This window comes from Haliotis rufescens, unplaced genomic scaffold (genome assembly GCF_023055435.1).
Source record: "Haliotis rufescens isolate VD_foot unplaced genomic scaffold, xgHalRufe1.0.p SCAF_3, whole genome shotgun sequence".
Taxonomy (NCBI): domain Eukaryota; kingdom Metazoa; phylum Mollusca; class Gastropoda; order Lepetellida; family Haliotidae; genus Haliotis; species Haliotis rufescens.
Genome location: NW_025964001.1, coordinates 31127344 through 31149431, shown reverse-complemented (window position 1 = coordinate 31149431; position 22088 = coordinate 31127344). Strand labels below are relative to the sequence as shown.

Below are 22088 nucleotides of genomic sequence, written 5' to 3'. Positions count from 1 at the left end.
CGTCAAACAATCCAAGCAGAAGGTAACAAGGCTGAACTTCTATTTACTTCACAGGAGGAGGTATTTCGCTTGTGCCTCTCACTTAAAAACAACAAGGCAGCAGGTGCAGACAAAATCACCTATGAACACTTGAAGTATGGGGGAAAATATTTATCAAGATGTCTTGCTTTACTATTCAATCTCATATTACAATCAGGATATATCCCAAGAGATTGGAAGAATGGGGTTATAGTACCCATATTTAAAGGCGGAGATAAATCTAAAATGTCTCCAGACTCTTATAGAGGCGTGACACTCCTTCCAGTTATATTTAAAGTGTTTGAACTTGTGCTATCTAAAAGACTTCCACAGATCACAGATTCTGACTCCTTCCCATGCAATCAACAGTTTGGTTTCCAAAAAGGAATGTCATCAATCCACACATCATTTCTGGTACAAGAAACAGCTTACCATTACTCAGAGCGTTCCGATGTAGTTCATGTAGCATTCCTTGATAGCTCTAAGGCCTTCGACACTGTCTACCAGCCTGGCCTTCTCCTGAAACTCTACTATATGGAAGTGCCACATCCACTCTGGACAATTTTTGATCATATTTACACGGATATGAGAAGTTGCGTTTTAGCAAACAACGAGAAGTCATACTGGTTTCAACTTCACAGAGGTGTTCGACAAGGGAGCATTTTATCTGCAAAACTATACCTACTGTATATAGATGAGCTCTTGCGAAACTTAGTTAGGAGTAAGAAGGGATCTGTTGTACTGGACGTCAGCATTACTGCTCCCACCCAAGCTGACGATATCACTTTGATCTCTCCAGTGCCAGCACATCTTCAAGAAATGGTGTCTATTTGTGAAACATACAGTGGGCAATGGAGGTTTACATTTTCTCCGTCAAAGAGCAAATTATTGACCTTTGGCCCATCAAGTGCCGCTAACATCAATATTACATTGTATGGTCAAGAAATCACTACTACAAGAGAAATTAAACATGTTGGAATTTTACTTGACTCGGAATACAGCTCCTGGGAACGGACATTAGATGCCTGCTCAAAGATGAGGTCTACCACAATGGCGTTGTTAAGAACAGGAGTCCACGTAAGAGGACTGAACCCTCTGGTGAGTTCCAACATCTTAAAGAGCGTCTGTGTACCAAGAGCCCTGTATGGATGTGAATTGTGGTGTGGCTTAAGCAAAGCTGAACTGTTATTTTTAGAGCGTGCCCAGAGAGCTGCATTAAAAATTGCACAAGGTCTCCCTCGAAGCACACGGACTGATATTTGTAATGCCCTAATTGGATGGACCCCCTTGGAATCTGAAATAGACAAGAGAAAACTTCTGTTTCTAGGGAACCTATGCAATAGTAGAATAACGTTCCTTCCGAGAAGAATTTTCAGTACTAGGCTTTCCCTCTCAAATTACTATTGCTCTACCACTTCCCTGGGTTATGTTCCTGACATTAAACGTATTATGTCTAAATATAATCTTGAGCAATTCTTGAGCAGCTTTAGTACCCATGGTACATTCCCCAGCTGTCATACCTGGAAGAAAATTGTGAAAGATGCCATTAAAGCGAATGATCTTGAAACCTGGAGAAAACGCATAAACTCTGATCCAGACCTAATGCATTTTAAACAAATTCATCCGGTTATCTCCCCTCACAAAGCATGGGAAATTGCTAGAAGAAACCCAGATCTGAAACAAGCTGCAACCTTCGTGATCCACTTGTGCGCAGTCTGGAGACCTGGGAAAATCCAGGGAGTGTGTGACATGTGTATGTTTGCCCACCAGGACTTGCTCGTCCATGTTGTGTGTATATGTCCACAGACAGAGCAACTCAGAGACAGTTTGTGGTGTAGCATAGTCGACACTTGTCCAGTGGAAGTCAGCGTGGCTCTTCATAACAAGCAGGAAATTGAGTTAGTTTGCTGTCTCCTTGCATGTACGCCCCCGATCCCAGCAAGTCCAGAGATGGTAGAGAACTTTGCAAAAGCTGCAGTCATAGGTCTCTTCCAATTGAAGAAATATATAGACCTTGTGAAGAAACATTATATGTTCTGACATGTGAGCAGGGATAGACTTAACATAAAAATGCCTGTTTTCGTACACTTGTAAATACTGTATTTATATGTCTGTAACTCTCCTATGGAGGAATAAAGAATATATATATATATATGGCGTTTATTCGGTGGAAGCAGAGTGAAGTGTACACAGAAGTACATTTAATTATAATGACAAGATAATATGATACGTGTACAACACGTGTTAAGAGGTAGAGTCATATTCATATAATTGTATACATATAATTATAATAATTCGTTACGTGTACAACACGTATGATCATAATAATATAATCGGCATACAACCGATAATGACATGACTGTAAAGGTGTACAATATATTTGTTTAACGGATGGTTATTAAAAGGCATTTATTACGCGAAAACATGTCTTGTAGAAAACAGTAGAAAACAGTCATGCGTGGATAGTTTAACAACATACTGTTATAAGAGACGATATAAATACATGTTGGCCGACTCAGTTTTTATTCTTACTAGGTTGCAGCCAAATCATTGCTATGAGTATGTGTCACTGAATGTAGGAACGTACAAGTTATTGACATTGGTACACATACTCATATTAGGATGTTGCCGTGCAACTAGTATACTAATATACGTTCGCGGGAGGAAGTATTGTCTGGATATTAAGTCAATGATAATTTTCACAACGCTACGATATAGTCGAAATAGATCCAACCTACACCTAACGTATTAAGATCGAAGCTGACAAAATAAGTTAACAGTTAAGTAAATAGTGTCTTACCTTGAAGAACAGAGAAGGCTGCTGAGTTGATGGCGTTTATTCGGTGGAAGCAGAGTGAAGTTTGCTACCACCGACCGCCGTATATATACAACTCATTATGTTACATAACTAAAGATCACAACATCCAAGGTGTCAGCGGTCGATCGGCTGTAACCATGGATGGGCGTGTCATTATTTACGGATTTATTCAAGTAGGTTGTTATATTGCCTAACTGACCCACAGTCGGACTGACCATGTGTGCCGGCCCTGTGACGTGAAGTTAACTCACTAATCACTGGTTCTCAGAGAGAGTGACCCTTTTTGTCAGCCTGGCTGGGCAGACTTGCATAATGAGCCACTGTCCCACAGCTGAAGTGACCATGAGTTTAGCCGCATATGTGAAACATAAAATATCTTGTATGCGGCGGTCAGTTAGTGCATTCGCTATACTGAATTTACTTTAAGAATAGTCAGATTAGTTTACCGATATAGGTTGATTTATATATATTTTCTAATATGAATTTGGTGGTAGAAAAAAGCTATGACACATGGGAAAGTATGTGTCTGATTGGAATGAACCTTTATGCAAGCCTGGCGGAAAAAACGGGTGGTAACAAATTACGTACGTATAGAATGTTTAAAGATGGGTATGTATGTGAAAGTTATGTAAGTATGTATATGCCTCGTTCTTACCGCTCTGCCTTCTCCAAATTTAGATCAGGTACTGCTCCTCTGAAGTTGGAAACAGGCAGATATACGAATATGAATGTGAATGAAAGAGTGTGTTTTCAGTGTAAGGAAAGTATTGAAGATGAATGTCATGAGTAGTTGAGTGCAGTACTCTGGAACCGCTCCTGGCTTCTGATTGGTCGTTTGGGTCACGTGACCTCTGATGACGTCACCTCCGGTTTCGGTTTTCCAAAAATAGAAGGGGTGGGGGTGGAGGTGGGGGTGGGAGGACGGAGGAGGGAGGAGGAGGGAGGAGGAGGGAGGAAGGCGGGAAGGGAGTCGGGTTCTTTGTTTGGGTTTGAGGGTCGTCAAAGCAAAGGATGAAAGCGTTCTTTCGGGACATATGGGTGGCCCTGAAAAGGGCCGTTGGAAAACAAACTGGAAACAAGCTGGACAAGGGTTGTCTCCTTGATTACAAGGATTCTCCGATTCACCCCGTGTGTAGCCCACTATTGTCCACGAATAGACTTTCCTCCTCCGCCGGCATTGTTGACTGTTGGTCTGGCACGTCAGACAGCTGCATCGAGACGACATGGTTGATCTCTCCTTCAGTGCTCGGACTGTGACGGTGTGCGTGGCTTCGCTCTTTTTATAGGAGAGGCACTGACACCCTGCTTCCTGATTGGTCGAAAACGCATCGTGCTGATGGGTCCATTCCGACACTTGGTCTGAGCCCCGGTTTTCTAAAGCGGACCGACCGTTGTGTTTCTTTTTCATAAGAAATTGTTTGGGTCATGGGAGAGATAGGAAGAAAAAAAATAATAGATAAAAGAGAAAGGTCATGCTTGAAAGGATCAGTTGCCTGGTGTCAGTCAGCCAGAACACAGGATGGCATCACATGATGATGAAGAGGTCATGACCACCCCTTCGACCCTACGCCATCCTTTTATGATGTTCATTGCGGGACCCACGGGATCAGGAAAAAGTTCCTTTGTGAAATCATGTATGGAGCAGATGCATCGCCCCGAGGTGTTGGATACGTCACCCCATCGCATTGTGTGGGTGTACAGCGAATGGCAACCGCTTCATCATGAGCTTGAAGAGATGGCAGACCGCTTAGGGGTCGCTCTTGAGTTTGTGCACAGCATGAAAGAAGCGGATCATGCCTTGCCCGAAAAAGGGATGTCCCCACATTGGCTGGTCATCGATGATTTGCTGGGGGACAATACGAAAGAAGAAGAAACCGAAGTGCTGCGATGGTTCACCAAGAAAAGTCATCACCGAAACACATCCGTGCTGTATCTCACTCAGAACTTGTTTGCTCAATTGCCGCAACATTGCACCATCAGTCTGAATGCTCACTACATGGTCCTCTTTAAAAATCCGAGAGATGCATCGCAGATTGACAGTCTGACTCGCCAGGTGTTTCCAGGCAAAGTTCCTTTTCTGCGTGAAGCCTATGAAGATGCTACCCGAGAGCCTTACACTAACCTGTTCTTGGACTTGAAGCCCACCACGTTGCAAGACCATCGCGTACGTGCCCGCCTGTTTTCGAGATCTGAATTACCCCTCGTGTATGTGCCGATCCTATGAGATGAAGAGACTTTCATAAAAGCAGGTGAACCCCCAGACCTTCCTTCAGTTGACCTACATCCATCATGGGGCAAAGACGGAAACAGGTTCATCCTATGAAGGGAAAGAACAAAGACAAAGAGATGGTGAATGATGTCTATGACAGTATGGTCTCCCCCTCATTGCTACAGGGACTTGTGACCTCTGTATTTCACAAGACTCCTTCACCACCAGGATCGTCTCCCTCTTCAATGGTACCCATGAACATGCATCGTCAGCAGCAGCCATCACCACGTCCTTCAACATCATCAGCACCCTCGCCACCCTCGCCACCACATGATCTTCAACGCTTTCAACCTCTGCAATAGTAGCAGCAGCAGCAGCAGCAGCAGAAGTCCACGCCAGGTCCGTCTTACTCTTCGATGGTACCCTTGAACAAGCATTGTCAGGAACAACAACGCCCTTCCTCATCAGCACCCTCGCCCCCACCTGATCTTCAACGCTTTCAACGTCTGCAGCAGCAGGAGTCCCCACGAAAGAAGAAAAAAGACAAGAGACCGTCTATTTTACCGACAACCCTTGCCGTCAAAGGAAGAAATCGTCTTTTGCAGTGGTTTGCGATTGTCGTGCGGAACCTGAGAGCAGGACACATCCCATTGAAAGCTCAACATAAGACGTGGTCGCAGAGACATAATGATAAACCCTGACTAAAATTGTCAATCCACGTCTGCCTATGGATGAACGTCTTGGCTACCTGATGCAACGCAGTGGTAGTGGAACACTTGCAGGGGTCTTGACACACATTCTGTTGCAATGGCAACATTATCTTCAAGCACCACTCCTCAAACAGGGTAACACCAGGCACCACCGACCTACAACAACAACGATGACTACTAAGCCAAAAGTAAAGGCTCATGAAAATGTCATGAAAGCATATCAAGCTGATGCTCTCAGACGATTGGTGCACATGCGGACCCAAAGAAAGTCCAAGAAGGCAGATCAACAGTTGCAACTCCCTCCTGCCACTGCCTGATAAAAGGGAGAAGCTGCAGATCAGGTGCCTCATTCAGGCTAACACCTCCATGCAGGAAAGATGTCTCAGTGCCTCAGGAAACAGAAACACACTCTGTGTCATTTGTGTGCTGCCGCTCCAGCGATGCACAAAGCCATTCTCAAACATGCTCCTACCGATCTCATCCGTGCCCTTTGTGAATGTGTGGTGAACTTGTATGCAGGCAATATTCCCATGACCACGACTCAACGTCAAAACTTGCAACGACACGGTAAAGTCTTGAACATGCTCATGAAAAAACCTCTAAGTACCTCTAAGCAAGATACGTAAACTTCTTCAACATGGAGGAGGATTATTAGGAGGACTCATTCCTCTTATTGATTCTGCCCTAGCCTCTTTGTTTGGAGGAAAGTAATAAATGGTCTGACACCAGGAAGGTTGGGATCAGTGTGTGGTGTGCCACCATGAAGTACGCACGCAAGATGGTGTTGGTGTCTGAAGACACATGGCAAAGTCTACAGGCCACCAAACAACGTCATCGTCAGACACTTCACACCCCTCTCTTGGAAAAAAAATGTCTCCAAAATTTGGAAGAGATGGATGGGTTGATGCAGAGGTCACAGCAGCCTTTTCACATGCGGAACAAGAATACAACCAACTGTTGTGTTGCTAGAGTTGCAGCGCCAACAGCACAACAACAACAACAGCAACAACAACACTTTCAAACCACAACAACCCAAAGTGACACCACCACCACCACCGCCATCACCATCAACGATGGACACCACAGGTAGACCTGCTCCTCCTCAACAAGTGATAGACGAAGTGGTCATGAGTGTCCCTAAAGCCATGTCCAGTAAAGCCATGAATTTGATGACAAGGATTCAAAACAATCCCGACTTGAGTTGGACTCCAGAGGGAACCCTGACTGTGGAAGGGAAACCTGTCCCTGACACACACATGGTGGACTTGATCAACGATTTAGTGCGTCACCAGAAAACCAAAGAGGGGCCTGCAGGTTGGACCATTTTGAGTCACCAATTGCCAACAGTCATGTCCCTCATGAAATAATTGGAAATCCTCAACGATGGCAATGGATGCAGAAGCAGCAGCAGCATCCGCATGCCACACCAAAAACACCCAATACCCAGTTCCCCCTCCCCAAGTTCTCCCCACAAAGTCACAAAGAGAGAAGAAGAAGGAGGCAGCAGCAGCTGGATCCACAAGCGGAAGAAGAAGAAGAAGAAGAAGATGAGATGCCACCCCCACCTCCTTTTGCAACAGCTGGATCCACAAGTGGAAGAAGAAAAAGATGTGATGCCAACCCCATGGTTGATGACCCCACCTCCGTCTGATACCAAACAGGACAGATTCATCAACAGGCGAGGTTCATGGATACCCTTGAGCACCACCTAAGAAAAAAAATAAAATCTCTCCCCCTCTCTATAAAAAGGCCATTCATGTACCGAGTGGCATCAGTCTGAGAGAAATGAAGCGACAGACCAAGATGCGACAGCGCATTCTTCCCTCTGCTGATTTCCTACTTCCCTTTGGACGGCCTGGTTGGAAAAAAACTGCTTTCATCCTGCAAGTTTTGGAGGCTGGCGACCTTTGTGGAAAGCAGCACGCATCCACGCTCAAGATGCAAGAACCAGTAAAAGCAAGAAGAAAACCATGCCATCGCAAAGTCAAATCAAGCGTTGGTTGCAAACCAAAAGTACCTTCACCTTGCACAAACCAGGTAGACGCTCGTGAGCATCTATCGTCCAGCTCCTGGATCCGTGGAAGAGACTTTGAATCGCATGGGTCAGATTCAACAACCATGGAATACACACCCCTTACAACATGGATACAGCACGTTGTGTGGTGTGTACTGTCTCTACATGCTGACCAATCGCATGCGTGGGTGGACTTAATCAAGTGTTAGATACGTTGGACTGGAAGGACACCGCCAAGAATGATGCCACGGTATTAGCATGGTTTTATACCAAAGTGTCTTCCTCCGTTCCTGTGGATGAGATGCCTGCCTTTCGACTGAGTGGCCAGATGCGTACCCTACATCAAAAGAACCAACCTTTTCTGCCCTTATTGACCTGACACTTGTTCACTGAACCTACGATCACCTGACTGTCAACGTTCCTGTTTGAGGAGTGTACATACATTCACTGCGTTTTAGGAATGTACATACGTTCACTATCAAAGTGGCAAAAGTTCCTGTTCACTGCATTTTAGGAGTGTACATACGTTCACATACGTGTACATACGTTCATGTTCACAAAAGTCACAGGGACGCCCCTAATCCTGTGGCTTTTGTTTTATTGTGTTGGTTCATGTGAGCGGGGGATTAAAAAGTTGAACAAACATAAGTGTTGTGTTGTCTGTAGGATGAAGAAAAACAAAACAGGATCGAAATGCACACCCCAGAGAAAAACAAAAACAAAACAAATCAAGATCGACATCTGACCGCTTCCTGCATTCCTACACCACGTCCATATCTGTGCATGGCGATTCACCTTTAGAATTCAGGCAACACCTTTAGAATTCCACAACATGATCGTAGCGCTAAGGTGATCGCCACTCACCGACTGTAACTTAGACGAACGACTGTCATAGTGGGCTACAATACACGATCGCCTTGTGGAACGAAACCTTACACCTCAAAGTTTACAACCACATCACCATACCTGATGACATGATTTGTGGAATTTTGTGCAAGATCCTTCGCCGATATGACGTCAACCTAGCAACAAAGTGGCAGAGTCGTCGACTGTGTATGATAAGCTCGTCTCAGTGATCTATCATTTCCACATGCCATCGCCACACACACCCCAAAACAAAACAAAGAACCCAACTCCCTTCCCGCCTTCCTCCCTCCTCCTCCCTCCTCCGTCTTCCCTCCTTCTCCTCCCACCACCACCACCCGCACCCCTTCTATTTTTAGAAATAAAAGAACACACAAAAAACAGTACACATGAAGGATTTTATACGCGCTTCTTTCAATGTCGATCTTTTTCACCTTTAACGAGCGCTTCTCTGGGTTTTCCCCTTCCTCCCCGGAAACGGATGTGCCGCCCTCTTGGAGGTGCGCACGCCACCGGAAACGGATGTGCCGCCCTCTTGGAGGTGCGCACGCCACCGGAAACGGATGTGCCGCAATCTTGGATGCGCGCGCCACCGGAAAGGGATGTGCCGCCATCTTGGATGCGCACGCATGGCCCACAATGCCCTACGCGCATGCGCAGTCACGTGACCAAACCGAAACCTGAAGTGACGTCATCGGAGGTCACGTGACCCAACCGACCAATCAGAAGCCAGGAGCGGTTCCAGAGTACTGCACTCAAATACTATCATGTATTACTTGATTGCCCTGTGTACGACGATTTGCGTGAAAGTTTATGCAATACTGTAAAACTTATTGTACTTTTTAAATATTATGTATATTGTACAGCCAAAACCTGCTTTTTAATTCTCCGACGAAGAAAAAATATTTTATATAGCTAGTTACGGGTAGTATTCATACCCCTTTTACACCAATATATTTATGCTGAACATAATGTGATATATTTTAAATCTCTCGTAACCCTTAACGGGTGGCTCACTTTTATGTCCTTTTATATGTATTTATGTAATTATTTTTGTGAGGTGAGACTCAAATAAACAATCTGTTTGTCTGTCTGTCTAGGAAACGTCCAAGGTGAAGGTCAGAGACCATCAATAACGCGTATGTACCCCGTTGGAATCGATAGCGGCCTGACATCTCCTGCTAATGGAAAAGACGAGTATGCGAATCACATCCTGGTGAATAGTAGCCAACTCGACCTGCAACGCAAAAAGCCTACTGCTTCAACGTCTGGGGTTGTGGTTGACATCGGCGTAGCCATCTATCCAATTGATCCCACAGGTGCTCTATCGGGTTCAAATCCGGGGATCTTGAGGGAGAACAACGTTCACCAGGGGGAAACATCAACTTTGTTTTTGCGTAGACAGGCTCTTGCAATCCGTGCTGTATGCTGGAATACACCGTTGCCGTTGGTTGCAATTGGGAGGACGTGTGGTAGGAGATTTTCGTTGATGTATCGTTGAGCCCTGGATATGGAACAAACCTGTCCTGCCACGAAGAGTGATAGCCGCCAACATCATAACGCTACCCCCACAAAACCTGTCCACTTCTAAATCTTGAATCGTCGTTGAACCAGACACCTCTCCATTGCAGTTGAGTCCATACCCTTTGTTGACGACACTAATGCAGTCGTTGTTGACGATGTTGTCGCCTCAATATGACGCGTCGAACAGGACGTCTTGCTCGTAGACCTGCTGCTCTTGAACGGTTTCGTACGGTCTGGTCGGAGATTCTGCGCAGTCCGGGTATTTTGGATGCGGCTGGGGTGGCTGTGGTCGTCCTTTCACGTAGCTGGCGCAGTCGGGGTGGGACGATTACTCTTGGTCGTCCCGACCGTGGCCGATCACGTGTTGACTCATGCTGTTGAAACCGATCCCACAGCCTTGTGATTGTGTTTTGCGTTACATTACAAACCCTGGCTACAGCTGATCGGGATTCCCCTGTCTGCAAACGGCCTATGACGTTGTTTCTTCTGTTAATCTTGACATGTTGTTGAACTGTCACTGTTCGATTGACGCTGACGCCAGGCAATCACAAACCCAGCCCCATGGCCCTTTTGTTATTGCACAAGGTGCGTTTTTCCCGAATCGTACGTGTTTCCCGACTAGTGGTTTGCATGTCCTTGCTGATCCGGGAAATTAGTCACTGACACTATAATACATTAAACCTCTTCATTTTGCACCTTGCACCCGTTTTGCGTTTCTTTTTTTTAAGAGTATATTATTGCCCCGCTCCCTCCCTTCCTTCACCCAAAGAACCAAATCCATCCCCTTGGGACTGAGATGAGGTGAAATGGGGTTTAACGTCGCGTCCAAGATTATTGTACTAATATAGCGACTCGTGTGTGTGTGTGTGTGCGTGCGTGCGTGCGTGCGTGCGTGTGTGCGTGCGTGCGTGCGTGGTAGTGTGTGTGTTCTATCTGTCATGGCGGAGTTGGCTTGATGTCAAGGCAATCTGTTGCATACACAAGTCATGCGGACATGCTCAGTGTTAATATTTATGGCCGACAAACAACCCAGTGTCATCCACAGGGTTCAAGTAACTTACATGTGGCGGGTCACCTCAAGCAGTGCCTGGCAATAAGGAATCTGGTGACGGGATTTGCCGCCGGTCTGTGTAACCCTACTTCTCAAACTGTCAATTTTGTTTCATTTCATCAAGAGCAAGACCAACTTAAAACTAAAGAAGACGTTTAAGGAATGTAGTTGGACAAAATGGCTACTCGGTAGCTTGATTGTGGTGAGGTGAGGTGAAATTGGGTTTAACGTCGCGTCCAAGATTATTATGCTTATAAAGCGACGTGCATGCACGTGTGTGTGTATGTGGCTGCTTGTACTAGTCCGGACTGATGCCGATTTATAGTGCTAGTCCACTGAGATACCATACCGCAGTTTAAAATGAATACCCCACTCAGACACAGTATACTTACTCCGAGCCGACCAGTCCTTGTTTTAGCCCCTTAATGCCGAGCGCCAGACAGGGTAACAACAAGTACCATCTTTTAACGTCTTTTGGTATGACGCGGCCGGGAAGTTTGGTTTTCAATATTGTAGTACATGTATGGAATCAAGTCACAAAAACGCAACTGCCACAGACAAGCATGTATTCCATGCAAAAGTTGACTTTTATGCAAGCCCCATGCATTTCACTACCCAAGGCTGGGTATAAAAACATATGCGTTAACGGGATTCGATATGCATTGTTTAGCATCGTGCTGACAACAACCACTCAGAAAACATCAAAATTACGCCTCAGATGTGCAGGGATTGTAGCCAGAAGAATCGCCAGACGTCCCATTTTGACAAGAAACCACCGTCAAGCACGTCTACAGTGGACAGCGTCTTTGCTGGACGGCCATGCAGTTGGGACAAGTTCTATTCACTGACGAGTCTCGTTTTCACCTCAGCCACAGCGATGGACGGATTCGAGTGTACCGACGTCGAGGTGAACGTTACGTCAATCATTGTGTCATGGAGAAGAAGATCGGTTCGGGGGCGGCATGCTCCAAAGTCCTAGATTAGCAATAGTGGCATCAGTGGGGGAACGTATGACAAAACTTTGTACAATCCTTGCACAATCCTTGAGAATGGCAACACAATATGGTATGTAAATACTGTGATTAACTTGCCTGAGATAGCATGAGATTGCAGACGGATGTGTTTGAAAGTCATTATTAACTAGCTTAATAAATACTGAACTGTATTGTGATAGGGATTCATAAGCACATGCTTATGTAGTCGGAATCGTACAATGGTTTTAGCAGAGAATACTTATGATTATGGAAGTTTTTATATGCCAAGAAATGTTTATTCTTAAATACATTTGAAAAATACTATTCTATATTATGAGGGTATTTCCAACTGGCTTAGTATGAGAGATTTAGAGAAATACACTTACAACACCATGTGTGGATTATGTTCAGACACGCTTGTACTGATTCCTGAACAAATGGAACATGGCCAAATCAGCCCCAAAGTGACCCATTATCATCAAACTGAGATGCATCAAACATTTACAGGTAACTGAACAAAGGGAATGATAATTAGCATAATATTTAACAAAATAGTGATAATGACACTACCATGAAGAGTCCTTTCCTGGCTTTGGAATTGGAAGTATCACCAAGTAAAATATAGAGGGTTTCTCATGAAGATTCGGCCATATGTTGCAGTTGCAATGCTCAACTTTGATTCTTAAAATAAATACAAAATGTACTAGCTTTTTGGAATTGTTCCACCAACATGTAACAAATGTTATATTCGGGATAACACTTTCTTTGTAAAGTACAGATTCTCGTACTTTTTGGGTTGCGTCCCGTCCGCGATTCGAACCCATACTGCCAGAGTGAAGCACCTAACCGCCAGCACTCAATATCAGTGAACCCACTCAGCCACCGAGTCTTCCACAAATGAAAGTCCGACAACTGGTAGTCTAGATCACGTACTTTGTGTGCCCCTCAGCCGAGTGTAAATTGGCACGGCTCCCATTGCCAAAGGCTATGAACACACAATGCCATTTAGAAAGTGGTCAAATGTAACAAATGTCACTACCCTTACAATGATCTTGCCCCACGTTATGTCATACCTCTATCTACAAAACCTGACAGACATGGTCAGTCAGGGAAACAGCAGATCATCGACTCGTGTAAGTGACAGAGCGGGTCTCCGCACCCGGGAACATTGGCCACTCGGTCCCGGTGTGCGGTCTGTCACGTTATTATCAACGTGTACCTTTTCGACCTATTCCACCCATCATCAATAAACATGGCTGCTTTCATCTAAAACTTCACCCCTGAGTTTTGTCTTCCGTCTTCACCCTGAGCTATCATCCGAGGGCCGCATTGTTGTTGCAGGTGATCCAGTAATTTACTAGCAATTATAAACTTGAATTTTAACAAGTAAAACCGACGCAACTGTAGGTCATGTTGCAAAATTATGCAGGAATTATATATCAACCTTAAGGGATCAGGTGGTCAGACTCGCTGACTTGGCTGATGCATGTCATCGTATTCCAATTGCTTGGATCGATACTCATGATGTCAATTACTGGATTGTCTGGTCCATGCTCGATTATTTACATACCGCCGTCATACAGCTGTGATATTGCTGAGTGCGGCGTTAAACAACAAGCACAATAACAAGAAGTCAGATAAATATCTTGATTTTCTTCATTACATAGTTGGAATTGTACAATGGACTTTTAGAAGATATGTCTTACGATAATGTGAATGGTTTTCTTGCTTTTTCTTTCCATGTAATGATTCCAAGAAATGTTGTAACTAAAAAGTCACAAGAAATCGTATAACAGTGCGTAAAGCTACTATTACTTATCTTAACATTTATATTAAAATGGATCTAGGTTCAGCCAACAGACTGTCCCATATTTGTATTCATTCGAGCTTATTTTTCATGTCATCTAAGCCACATGTTGTTATGTATATCAAGCAAACAGTTACAGCGTTTCAGTTTCACGTGGCCGCCTCCGTGGTCTAGTGGTAGAGCGTCCGCCCGGAGAGCGGAAGGTCCGGGGTTCGATCCCCGGCCGCGTCATACCAAAAGACGTTAAAAGATGGTACTTGTTGTTACCCTGTCTGGCGCTCGGCATAAAGGGGCTAAAACAAGGACTGGTCGGCTCGGAGTAAGTATACTGTGTCTGAGTGGGGTATTCATGTTAAACTGCGGTATGGTATCTCAGTGGGTTAGCACTATAAATCGGCATCAGTCCGGACTAGTACAAGCAGCCACACACACACACACACACGTGCATGCACGTCGCTATATAAGTGCAATAATCTTGGACGCGACGTTAAACCCCATTTCACCTCACCTTACCTCAGTTTCACGTAAGGCACTAATGACAAAGTTTAGACCTAGACTGACAATGGTCACAAGCAAATGAAGCAAAATTATGCCGACATAGGCGTTACTTTGTATTTGTTTTAATGATGAGGATACAGTATGTCATATTTATTCTGAATAAGATAGCCATCTCCATACATATCTATCCTTTTTATGTAGACCTGGTAATTTAATAACTTCTGTTTTCACGCCTGCGTCTTCCTTGCAACCAAAGTGAAGAATCCATCAATATCCGAAATTCCTGAATTTGGACAATGACCTTCCTTCCAGGTTTCAATCTCCAAACCAGCTTTTGTCTACGCAGTCTGTGTCTCTGAACTGGTCATACCAAAGCTGGAGAAGCGACTGGTACCAACTGTATAGAAAGATCCCCCAACACAGCCGAAAAGAACTAGGTGTCCTCCAGGTCTCAGGACTGAAGCAAGTTGCGCTGCATAAGATTCATATTCGGGAATACTCAGGGCCACTGCTTCCATGCACAGGGAGGATGTGATGATGTCAGCAGCGGGGATGAAGCATGGAGCAAAGGGGTTCTCATTTCGGATGTCACACGGTATGATGCCAGACACTTTCTCTCTCATGCTGGCTTCTCTGTTAGACACAGAATCCCTGAAGTTAATATACAGATATCACAATTTTACTTAATGCTTTCGAATTAACAGTTTCTTGAAACGAATGACAAGGTATTGTGTTGTAGATTATAAACATTAGAACAATGAAACCACACGACTCACAGAGTTTTGCAACATTTGTTGGATAATAGTACAAAGGTTGACATGACTATGTACGGCCTTTATCACAACATACATCCTCGTGTCATGTAAATTAAGTTGATATCATTAACAAAGTAGTTGCAACAACAGAACCTAACGGTCTTAGAACAATTAAGAACAGAATTTAGTGAGCAAACTAGTCACCAACGCAAATGTTTGCCTTCACATGCCTTCTAGTTTCAGAGTAGATGTCAAAGTGCATTAACACTAGATTTAAAGTGTTATTTGAATGTCCAGATAGTCAAAGGAAAAAGAGAAATATATTCTCTAAAAAAGATACGTTTTCGAACATTACAGATGATTACGGAAATAAAAAGAGGTAAAGAGTGGTGGTAATGGATGGATAAGAAAAAAAATGAGGACTAGGTGTACCATTGTATTATAAGGGTGCAAACAGCCAAAAAGGTGACACGAGCGTGCCTTCAAAGATTGATAATTTGAGATGATTTGATCAATTCATGCCCCAAGATTGGTTGAAAATTCGTTTATATGGCAGAACATTGTCTGAATCAATCTCCCATGGGCAGTTGAGGGAGTCTTGTCCTCTGTTCTGGCAGCACCTGGCCCAGTTTGGCTAACGTAGATGGCGACCTTTGACGTTGGCGTACACGTATCCTGATCATATTCCAGACGGAAGGTGAGGGAAAGGTCACAACTCGTGGCTGTCGAATGCATTCTGGTGATTGTTATGCTGCTCAAAGTAATTATTTCGAAGGAAAAAGCTAGCACCAGCATGGCACGCAAACGACACAATTATTGGCACCAGTATGTTGTCTGGGCAGTGTTGTCCAGTGGCCTTTCCATGGATCAGGCAATCACAATGAGCCCAACACATATCATTACATACTCTTCCCTTACGTTGACGTCCGCAAAAAAACAACTTAGCATGTTAGAATGTTACATCAAAGCGTGGAAATTGTCAGTTAACTATGATAAAAACAAATAGTGTCATTTTCAGAAGAGGTGGTCAGGTGGCACTGAATGATAGATGTTTTTTCGATGGTAAATGTGTTAATGTGCTGAGCCATTATACATATCTTGGTGTAATGTCTACCCACACAACGAACTTCAAGAAAAGTGACTCGGACTTAACATCACGTGCAAAGAAGGCCTAAATCAATGTAATGTCTGTCTCGCAATAAGAAGGAGCATTATTTGATGCCTAAATCGAACCAATCCTGGTATATGGATCAGAAGTATGGGGATTATAGCGATACGATCATCTCGAAGAGCTACATCTTTTAGCCTGTAAACAATTCTTATCCGTTAGTCAATCAACACCCAATTGAATGGTCTATGGCGATTGTGGCAGATACCCGTTATCAATTCCAAAATTAGATGATTGAAATACTGCTTTAATATTCTTGAAATGTATGAACGCCGAATCCCCAAACTTGCTTATAATATGCTTGTACGTTAAGATGACATGGGCAAAGTAACATGGGCATCACATATTAGAAACCTTTGTTTTCTCATGGCTACGGCTTTGTATGGTTAAACCAAACAGTTGCTGATGTTAAACTCTATTGAAACAATTTCGTGAATAATCTATAAATATGTTTTATCAGGAATGGCATTCCACTCTAGAAAACAGTTCATGGTATGACTTGTACAGAACGTTTAAGAGTCTTATTCAACCAGAAAAATACTTATCAACATTAACATCAAGAACCCTTCGACGTCCATTCATTCTATTTAGGCTCGGATTGTCAGATCTCATGATAAATGAAGGAGGAAAATGTCCTATGAAAATTCGAAGAGGTTATACCGTTATGCTATTCAGCTATAGAAAATGAAATTCATTTTACTTTTGTATCTCCTTATTATTGTGATCTAAGAAACATATACCAGAACGCTATCTGTCATATTATTCTGTACCTGCTTTCTTCAGGAAATGATGCTGTCATATAACTGGCTACATATGTTAAACATTGTCATTTCCCTCAGAAACAAATTGTTAAACATGAGTATATATCCAAATATGTACAACTACTTATTTATAACTCTTTTTACATGCAATAAATAGCTGTGACTTCGACTTTAGCCATCTGACATGCAGGTGCGCATTGTTGTAGCTTCATTAAAGTAATAATATAAGAATCGTACCCTTTTCCTTCCAGTTTGAGGACATAGTCAAGAAATATGGCATGGCTAGTATGTTTCAGCTCTCCACTGTGCCATTGTTTCAGGGTGTCTCTGTTTTGGGGTGAGAACTCCGCCAGTAAGATGCTTTCACAGTGTTGAGACGCGCTGATGATTGAGTGTATAGTGGGTCCCGTACCAAAGTCAAGCAGTTGTCTCCCCTTGATGTTTCCTGTAGAAATATATGTGAAACTTTTGTCACGTTCGACAGAGGCCATGTATAGAAATTGATAATGACATCGACTTTGCTCATCGTCAGTTACAGTGTAGATAACTCACAACAGTGGCTGAACAATTATACAACACGGATGTCAATTGAAGTGTCCACAGAAGTGTTGCAAGTGAAATGTATAACATGAAACAACCCTTGTTGGATAAAAAGCAAAGCAGATAGATACGTAGATAATTTAGCCCTGGATTTGCCATCTAACTAGAGTCGGCTGTATAACGAAACAATTACCAATATAATGAATACGCCCAGTGTTGAACGGTACAATGCTGGTTACTTCGTGCTATCCGGCAAATAATCTGCTTCAATGTGTAGTTTATGGGGATGGTGACGCCGACGTAGGGATACGCTTTACTTTATCATGTCAATCTTAACACAGAAGAAAACACTCTTTTTTAAGGCTATAGTAACAGGTTACCCACCTGAAGCAAAAGCCTCGTGGAACTGGGTCAGGCCGAAAGCCATCCTGGGAGAGGTGTCATTGTAGAAGGTGTTCAAGTATGTCTCGGGCTCAAACGCTGCATTGTAATCCTGGACAAACATGGGATCCACTGCCATCGTTTGATACTGGCAAAATGAAATAAGAGTGTGAGAGTGAGTGAGTTGGGTTTAACGCCGCTTTTAACAGTATTCCAGTTATATCACGGCGTGTCAGCTATTGGGGAGGAAAGCCCGAAGTGATGCAGGTCTCAGACGTTTACCACTTCGGTGAAACCCACGAGCACGGGTATGGCGCTGACAAACCTAGAAACATAATCGGGGCGAACCGGGATTCAAACCCACAATCATAGGTTTCTGGCGTTCCCAAGGGACGCAACCCTGCACAGCGAATCGCGGCGCATTAGACGACTGGGCCACCCGTGCCCCCAAATGAAATAAGAGGATGGTAGACAAGTAAAAGCGATATCTAAATGTCACACATCGTGTGTATCCATCGTACATTATATACCTCACATATCTTTATAGCTGATGTTACAGGATGATTTCCAAATTTAAATGAAAGGTTAGCCGGTTATTTGCTGCCACTGACAATCATGAGAGATAAACTTACAACATACTGTCTATACTGCCAGACAACACTATCCTCCATCAATGGAGACCCCCTCCGTGGTCTAGTGGTGGGTGTGCCTCAAAAGGCATGGCTAAAAGACCATAAACCCAGAGACGAAAACTCAGAACTCTTAACTTCAAAGAGACACTTCAATCGTCTCTATCCGAAATGATCACACTTCACATAAACTCGATGCAGTGGTCGTTCAGATAGCCTCTCCTTGAAAAACTGAGTCTGGGCCGATTTGATTATGGCACTTGGTTTGGTTGACACTCATTTCTGTACCGTCTAACAGTACAGAACCATCAACGAAATCAACACTGACATTGCGATAATGTCCCACACCTTTGGCTCGTTTAAATAAACTGTGGAATGCCTTGTTTTCATTATGAGTTTTGACACCCAAGAGGATCATCAGACAAATAAATATGTGCAAAAGTGCACAAAATTATTGTATTCTATTATTAATATTATTATTCTTATTATCATTATTAAACTGCGGTTTTGTGGGGTAGCACTATAAAATCCGCAATTAGTCCGGACAAGTACAAGCAGCCACACACACGTGCAGGCAAGTCGCTATATAAGGGCAAAAATCTTGAACGCTACGTTAAACCCCATTTCAACTCACCTCACCTTCTTCAAGAGAAGAAAGTTTGAACACTCTATCTAAAGACCATAAAATAAACTCCTTGGTATGTTTTTTCCCAAGTTTAAACTATGGCAAAGACACCTCACCAAGGCAACTAATGCTATGGTTGAGGTCTACATTTACAATACCGTGGAGTTGAATCTGAACGCCACATCTAATCACAATGAAATTTCACATCATTCAAGAACATCAGAAGATGCACGTGCACACAGAAGTCCCTATAGTGTGTCCCTAAAGGGAATCTCTCAATCACGAATGTCACTGAGCTCAGCAAGCGATTAAAAATGCGTCTGAGACAGTATCTCAGTGAATAGACAACATGGTGACATAGACGGACTTAATGATCCACACTACCGCGTGAGTGTGCCTCGAAGAGCATGGCTAAAAAACGATAAGACGAAAACTCAGATTTGCGCATCTCTTAACTTAAAAGAGACACTTCAATCGTCTCTATCGAAAATGAAATAAGTCTAACAAAACAAATACCCAAACGAAAATTGAAAGGTCAGCTGAATTTGCATTAATTCTGTTTATTAAACTGTAGGCGAACAACGAGGGTAGCCGACATACATATATTTAAGTACAAGGATGAAAGTGGTTTTACAGCATTAGATATTTGCACATTATGGGGTAACAATTTATCAGATTTAGCCAAAGCCTACGATTCTGAAATGTTTGATGAAGTATTCAAAGAGGACATAACTGGTAAGGTAAAGATATTTATACAGCTACAACAGAGGCCTGATGGGGAAGTGGAACAAGAATTTACATCTCCAGGGATAACAGAGGCCGTCAATACCTCAGCAGGAAAAAAACCCCAGGTCCGGATAAGATTGCATATGAACATATGATTTCATATAATTTATGCAGGACAACGTCTCATTTCTTCCTTTATCAAAAAATTATATAGTTTCAATTTCCTTATCTGACGTGGTATGGAGCAAAGCTATCACGAGGTCAATAAAGTAAACACTATTTCAATACAAAACAGAGTTCTTAATGCCAAAAAAATGAATACAAGAAGAATTTATTTTATCAATGATCGTATTACAGCCCTTAGACAAACACAGTGTGGCATTCGTGCATATGGTATGGATATCCCTACAGTTTTACATGTGTTAGCCCGTCACTGAGAGGCTTACAAATATCCCTTGATATTGTACATACGTATCCCTCAAGGGGTTGCCTAACATAATCCATCAAACAAAGCAATAATTTTGTTCACCAAAGCAAAAGTCGAGGGGCATAACTTTAATTGTAAACCTGGTGATACATACCTTACGACCACTGACTCTACTATATATATATGCTGGGATACTCCTGACGTATAATCTTTCCTGTACAACAATAATTGAAAAGTAATGTCAAACCAAGTCCAAATATCAACTCCTCAAGACTTTTTTTTATTAAAATAGCAATGATCCAACATCAGGAGTGACAATATGGCTCAAACTGATGCTGAAAACCAGGCTCTATAAGTGTGACTGTCTCTTCGACATCAAGGGTCAACATGCCGATCTGCTGAAATACACACAAAGATATTTTGCACGCATAGTACCGGGTCTTGATAAACAGATCTCCTTCAGAAACCATTATTGCGACTCTTGGATAGTTACTGCATATATAAATAAATGCAAACTTGTGTATTTCTTGGTCGCTTATATGCAACATGAACTGTAATAATTTTGCTGTAACACCCCCCACCCACCCCACCCACCCCCCAAAAAATAATAAAAAAATTTAAAAAAAGAATTGCGCGTCTATCCTGTCAAATCAAAGACAATCTGTGGATAACTTCAATCAACACTTGATAACTTAAAAAAAACTATGTAACTGCCTTTTAATATTTTCCTCCGAAATTGAAATGGAGAAATCTTGTTCATGAAACTATTTGCAAGTACGAGTATAGTTCACTAATGTATCAAATAACACAAGCAGGCACCGTGATAAGAGACCTCATACGAAATTAATATACCTTGTACTTTGCCTGTTGCTTTACTGTCCCCGGAATATCGATCTGCTTTATAACCTTATGTTGTTTATCACACAATAAACTTTCGAAAGAATGCATTTCGAATCAAGATATGTTGTCATTTTTATTCGGCCTGTAAGAGAATTTGCCCACACTCTGAACCAACATATGTCGGAAACTATTATACTACAATTAGCCTATATCTGTACAAGCTGAAGCATCATCTGAAATATATCTTTCAGTGGATATCTGTCTCCGTATTTGAATATGAATTGATAAGCTGACCGGAATAGAAAATATGTAAAGCGTATTTATTTATTGTTTAAACCAAGCACAATTAAATATATATTTTTGCAATCCTAGGAATGACATCTGGAGGAAATAAAGAATCTCTCTCTCAGTAATGCACTGTCGCAAACCGTCACAAGCGTCCCAAGAACACAAGGTTTGATACTCACATAAACTTGTTGAGAACTGAACAGGATAAGTTCGCCACACAATGAGCAACTGGGGACGACCATTTAACCATGTTTAACCATGGGAAGGTCCTTTTAAGGTGATCGAGCCCCCACGTGCCCTGAAACTTATTTGATATGTTGAAAACACATCAGACCATGGTCACATGTTGTTTATATTATCGGATGATTCATGACTGGTATTTCAACAATGCTCCCCAACTAATTATGCAGATTCCTCCCCCACTAATTATACACTGGTTAATGGATGCATATGTCCTCCTA

The 22088-nt window shown here is 42.9% G+C and overlaps 1 protein-coding gene across 1 annotated transcript; it reads right to left on the bottom strand.

Annotated features, from left to right (window-relative positions):
- Positions 1-14400: 14400 nt before the first annotated feature.
- On the bottom strand, positions 14401-21855 carry LOC124146699 (indolethylamine N-methyltransferase-like). The gene is made up of 4 exons (XM_046517132.2): positions 21807-21855; positions 18096-18240; positions 17409-17616; positions 14401-15138 (listed from the first exon to the last, which is right to left on the bottom strand). The coding sequence occupies exons 2-4, from the start codon at positions 18229-18231 to the stop codon at positions 14826-14828; spliced, it is 657 nt and encodes a 218-aa protein (XP_046373088.2). The 5' UTR covers positions 18232-18240; positions 21807-21855; the 3' UTR covers positions 14401-14825.
- Between the last annotated feature and the right edge of the window lie 233 nt (positions 21856-22088).